The sequence below is a fragment of the Oryctolagus cuniculus genome, chromosome 18 (genome assembly GCF_051225735.1).
Source record: "Oryctolagus cuniculus isolate XC-2025 breed Fujian yellow rabbit chromosome 18, ASM5122573v1, whole genome shotgun sequence".
Taxonomy (NCBI): domain Eukaryota; kingdom Metazoa; phylum Chordata; class Mammalia; order Lagomorpha; family Leporidae; genus Oryctolagus; species Oryctolagus cuniculus.
The window spans coordinates 12,358,831-12,364,631 of NC_142884.1; the positions used below are offsets into that span (position 1 = coordinate 12,358,831).

General features: G+C 61.0%; 1 protein-coding gene across 1 annotated transcript; it reads left to right on the forward strand.

The window, feature by feature from the left end:
* The first annotated feature begins 5,026 nt into the window (after positions 1–5,026).
* Positions 5,027–5,446, forward strand: NANOS2 (nanos C2HC-type zinc finger 2). Its single transcript, XM_089319578.1, has one exon. The coding sequence runs from the start codon at positions 5,027–5,029 to the stop codon at positions 5,444–5,446; it is 420 nt and encodes a 139-aa protein (XP_089175704.1).
* The last annotated feature ends 355 nt before the right edge of the window (positions 5,447–5,801 follow it).

Below are 5,801 nucleotides of genomic sequence, written 5' to 3' on the forward strand. Positions count from 1 at the left end.
ATCAGCGCGGTGCGCCGGCCGCGGCGGCCATTGGAGGGTGAACCAACGGCAAAGGAAGACCTTTCTCTCTCTCTCTCTCTCTCTCTCTCTCTCTCTCCACTCTGCCTGTCAAAAAAATAATAAAAAAAAAGAATATAGATATAGGTTAGGGAGGCTGGATCTCCCAAGTGGGTGGCAGGGCCCAAGCACTTGGGTCATCTTCTGCTGCCTTCCCAGGGGCATTAGCAAGGAGCTGGATGGGAAGTGGAGCAGCCACACCTGACACTCTCATGGGACACCAATGTCACAGGCAGTGGCTTCATCCCCTGCCCCACAGCGCCAGCCCCAGCTGGCGTGTTTCCCAGAGGTCAGACGTGCCTGTGGCCCTCTCTCACTAACCAACCTTCCTTGGCTCCCAGCCCTTCTTAGCACGGAGTCCCAGTCTCTAGCTTGCTCACTCATTTTCTGCTCTGTCCAGCAGTCACCGGCTCTGCGCTCTCGGGCGGCTGAGGCCCTGAATCGGGCAGTGCTGGGGACAGCAGCAGCGACTGAGACAACCACCCCTGCCTCTTGGCATCAGAGCTAGACACGGGACCACTCGCGTTTTGTTGCTACACCTCAGACACCCGAGAGAGAGAATGAGAGAGAGAGAGAGAGAGAGAGAGAGAGAGAGAGAGAGAGAGACTACTTAGGAATGGCGGCTTCTTTCAGCTCATGGTAGGAAAGGGTCACCAGCCAAGAGTCAGGCTCCGATGCAGGCGGTGGGCGGGGCAGCAGGTGCAGAGGGAGGAGCCTGTGGGGAGCCAAGGAGCAGAGAGCCGGCAGTGCGTCCTGGCGTCCTCACCTGTACCCGTGTGGTCTCTGCTCAGTGAGCCATCAGGATTCCGTCCTGAAGGCTCCACCCAGCACCCCAGGGCAATCTCAACACTGCTCGGGCCCCACCTTCAGACACTGTCATTGGATTAAGTTCCGTCCTGATTCTGTTAATGCTAAGACTCAGGGGGATCAAGCCTGTAGCGGATGAGGCTGGGGGGGGGGGGGGGGCAGAAAGTCATCTGGGCTATAAGGTGTGAGAGGGGGTCAAATTCTACAATCCAGCCAGATCTGCAGGGATCCAGGAGCGCGTGGGTCTCAGGGGTTTGGGCGCACACAAACCAGGTGATCCAGGCACAGTGACAGGTCCAGCTGTATTTTTTTTAAAGACTTGCTTATTTTCCGGAAAGCCACCGTTCCGGGGTGAAGGAGACACTTTCCATCTGAGCTTCACTCCCCAGGTGCCCCCGACAGATGGGCCGAGCCAGGCTGCAGCCAGTGGCAGGAGCCCTAGTACTTTAACCACAACCTGCTGGCTCCCAGGGTGCACGGCAGCAGGAAGCTAGAATTGAGAGGCGGGACTCAAACCCAGGCCCTCTGATATGGGATCTGAGCATCCCAAACTGCACCTTAACTGCTTGACCAAACGCCCGCCCCAGCATTCGGCTAACAGCTGGTAAAAAAAAAAAAAAAAAAAAAAAAAAAAAACGGTTTTCCCTTTGCTCTGTGCAGAGCTCCTCAGTGTGGAAATGCAATGGGAAGCAACGGCCGGTGCTCACTGGGCACCTGTTCAAAGAACCCTGCCCCATCTGCCAGCTGTTGCCCTCAAGCCAGCCCTCAGCTGCTGTGCCCTCCCTTTGCGCGAGGTGACATCGCCTGCTCAAAGTCACACAGCTGCGAGGGACAGAGCCAGCCCCCCCCCCGCCGCGGCTGCAGCCCCCACTGTAGAGAAATAAGGCTGCCAGAGACCAAGGAAGCAGCCGTGCGTGGTTACCTCGCCTGGGGAGGGAAGATGCCCTAAGCCCTGCTCCCGTAACTCCGGTCATAAATCTGCCCTGAACATCTGCCCCAGGTATCCCTCTTACACACACACTGACCGCTGGAAGTGTGGTCCTGTGTACGCAGGCTGCAATTTAAACCCTCCAGTGCTGTTGAGGGCTAAGGCATGACGCTGATGACCTAGAAATCGCCTAAGAAACTTGGGTTTGATGCCGGGTCTCAGGAAAAGATTCCCTCCGAGACCCCTGGCGTTAACGCCCTGCTCTGAGCCCCCGCTGTCTCTGGTGCCTGTCTGATGGAAGGGACTTTTCCCACTACCCCTCCAATCACCTTGTTCCTGCTCCCTCTCCTCTCCTGTAGCTTCCGGCTGCCTGGCACGCCTGTCTCTCCTGGCACGCCTCGGGAGAGTCCAGGCGAGGTGGCTGACACTGCCCAGCCAGCGCCTCTTGGAGCCTGTTCCCTGCTCTGCAAGCGGGAGTAGGAGACACTGGCAGCGGTGCCCAGGGGATTTAATGAGGTTACACAGGTGAACAGCACGGGGCAGAGACCCCCAGGACCCCAGGACAGCAGCAGTAAGGGTGACCAGACTGGTTTCTGCCTCCCCTATATCCAACACACACACACCCCGGTGGTGGGTGGGGGGCGTCCTTGCTGCCCACCCCCCGTCCCCCCACCCTCGCCCTCCACCTGCCAGGCACTGTTTCCTGGCGGGCGACTGGCAGGTAGGGAAACTCACAAACACACCGGCACCGAGTCTGGGCGGCCGAGGGGGCGTCCTCTGGGCAGGGGTGGCGGTGGTGGGCGGTGAGCCCCCGCTGATGAATTTCTTGTCAATATCGGCCTCTGCTCTTCCTCCATACAGGAGCTACCAGGCCGCAGAGTCGGGGCTCCTCTCCAGAGTCCCTTAATTGACTCATCAAACAAAGAAGCGGGAGGGGGAGGAAGGGTAGCTGTGGCCCCAATTACAGTCCTAGAAGAAAACAAGTCGGGGGAGGGGGAGGAAGAACGAACTAAAAACAGATGCACCCACTACGCTCTGGGGTGCTCCAAAGGGGTGTCCGTTGTTAAAAAGACGGGCAGGGATACCGTGTACTCATCCCCCAGCACCCAGCAGTGCCAGAGCTGCAGCGGGAACCCCTGGGTGGCCCCGGGCAGGCGCGGGACTCACACTTGCCAAGCGGGAAGTCCCAGCCAGGGCACTAGAGAAAGCTCTTGGCACGGGGACCCCCTTCCCCACTGTGGACGCCCCCTCCAAGAGCCCTGTTCTTCGCCGCTGGGAACAGGGTCTCTTCTGCCTTCCAGATGTCCCTGTGTGGCTCAGACAGGCCCACCCCACCCCTGTCTGTCCCCACACCTGGCAAGTCCTTGTGAGCCCAGCTCGCAGAGGGCAAGGAGGATGTCCCTGCAGCCCTGGCTCTGAGCTCCGGTCCACTCCCTGTCCATGCCTCTCTGCAGGCTGTGAGCCTCTCTTTGGGACTGTTAACGGAACCCGCGTGGCAGGATCCGCGGAGGGGCGGTGTTGCGTCCCTTTAGGACTGCCACCTTGAGCGTCCTTGCCCCCGTGGTAGACACTTCCTGGCACCTCCCGCGGGCCAGGTGGTGCTCTGGGGCAGAGGAGGGTGGGGGCGGTGACGCAGGCAGGCCGCAGCCACCCGAGCAGGTGGAGGAGGCGCGTTGGCACCCAGGGCTCCTGCCGCGGGCTCTGCGGGGCACTGAGCGCTCAGCTCCCTGCCCACGCCCTCTCCCTCTCCGCCTCTTCTGAGGTCAGCCCCCCGGTGTCTCTGGGCTCAGGTGCGGCCGGAATCCCAACTCCGCCAGTCCCCGGCCTCTGAGCTTTGTGTCCTGTTCTGTAAGCTGCACGCGGTGCTCCCCCGCCTCCTTGAGGGGTATAAGGGTCAGAGAGGTCTTGAGCTGACACGGGACGCCGAGCACCACAGCATTCCCCAGGAGACCCGAGTTTAGGGCGCGATGGTGGAGAGGGTTCTCATCTCTGAGGGAAATGGCAGGATGCCCGCACAGCTTCTCAGAGTGCTTGGTTCAAGTCCCAGCTCCTCCACTTCCGATCTCGGCTTCCCGCTAACGCACACCCAGGTGATGGTTCAGGTTCTGGGTCCCTGCCCCCGAAGTGGGAGATCCCTACGGAGCTCCTGGCTCCTGGCTTCAGCCTGGCCCAGCCCTGGCTGTTGCAGGCATTTGGGGGAGTAAACCAGAAGATAGGAGCTGTCTCTCAAATTAAAAATTAAAAATAAGTTAAACTAAAAAAAAAAAAAAGATTTATTTGAGAGCCAGAGCTGCAGAGAGAGAGGGAGAGACCATCTGCTGGTTCACCCCCACAAATAGTCACAACAGCCGGAGCTGGAGTGATCCAAAGCCAGGAGCCAGGAGCCTCCCCCGGTCTCCCATGCGGGTGCAAGGGCCATCTTCCGCAGCTCTCCCAGGCACATTAGCAGAGAGCTGGATCGGAAGGAGAGCAGCTGGGACAGGACTTGGGATGCCAGTGCTGCAGGCAGAGGCTTAGCCTGCTACGTACGCCATAGCACCAGCCCCTAAGTTAAAACTTAAAAAAAAAAAAAAAGAGGTAGCAAGAGCACTCGGTTTGGAGTCCCATCCAGGCTGTGTGACTCTGGGCTGAGGTTCCCCCTCTGAACTTCCATTACTCATCTATAAATGGGTCTCGATTGCTCCCAACATGGGGTTGCCATGAGGACTCAATGGCACCCCACGGGCGCCCGTGCAGCATGGCGTCCAGCCGCTGTAGGGGCTCCTGTAAGTAGTGGGCACTTATATTATATACACTGGGCTCTGGAGATCAGGGAGGGGGTAGCTCCTCCAGGATGTGGGGAGGGGCCGGCGGGGGAGGCATTTGCAGGCCTGGGTCGTGGTCAGGGAACAAAGAGGCAAACAGAGCCCCCAGGAGTGGCCGTGTTCTGGGCAGAGGACGCAGAGCCCCTGAGAGGCAGCGCAGGGACCCGCAAGCAGGCAGGCAACTTCCTCCCAGATCTTGGTGGGAGATCAGTCAGTTGGGGGTCATGGGCAGGGAGTGGGCCCTTTAAATCCTAAGCTCCACCTATGCTGAGAAGGGTCTCTGAGGAGAATAAATAGGGGGCGCAGCTCCTCTCTGCTCCACCAAAGCCAGCTGCTCCTCCCTGCCTGCCCCCAGCCCCAGCCCCTCTCCAGCTGCACCCCCACCCCACCCCGCGCACCTCCAGCCCGACCCAGCCCCAGGCTGGGCAGCATGCAGCCGCCACCTTTTGACATGTGGAAGGACTACTTCAACCTGAACCAGGTGCTGTGGGCGCTGATCAGGAGTCGGGGGCCGAGGCTGGAGGCCCAGGGGGTGCAGGAGCCCAGCCCCGGGGCCCCGCTGGGGCCAGGAGATGACGGGCTGGTGGGGCTGGGGCCCGGCGGGGGCCTGGGTTCCCTGTGTAACTTCTGCAAACACAACGGGGAGTCCCGCCACGTGTACTCCTCCCACCAGCTCAAGACGCCCGAGGGTGTCGTCGTGTGTCCCATCCTGAGGCACTACGTGTGTCCCCTGTGCGGGGCCACGGGTGGCCAGGCCCACACGCTCAAGTACTGCCCGCTCAACGGCAGCCAGCAGTCCCTGTACCGCCGCAGTGGCCGGAACTCGGCCGGCCGCAAGGTGAAGCGCTGAGCACTGGGAGGTGCCCCCGCCCCGCCCCGCCCCGCATCGCCCTCGGGACCTGGCTCGCTCCCCACCAAGCCCTTGACCCCTCCACTCCATCCACCCAGCTCTTGGCAACGCCACCCCTGCTGGATCCCAAAGCAGTGGGTGGGGGGCTGCTGGCAAGCCCCCCGCCGTGGAACTTTGTCCTGGTGCAGGGGAGCCCTGCCCAGGGGACTGCACAGCTTCGCGATGCTTCTTGGGCAACTCCTGCTTCCAGGGCCTGCTGGCGACTTCCCAGCCCCAGGCCCCCGTTCCTCGAAGAATTCTGGGATCCGAAGCCCTCTCGGACCTGGCCGTGCCCTCTGGGGACTTGCACACAGCG

Coding starts and splice junctions, on each gene's coding strand:
- NANOS2 (XM_089319578.1), top strand. CDS start 5,027: ATGCAGCCGCCACCTTTTGACATGTGGAAGGACTACTTCAACCTGAAC.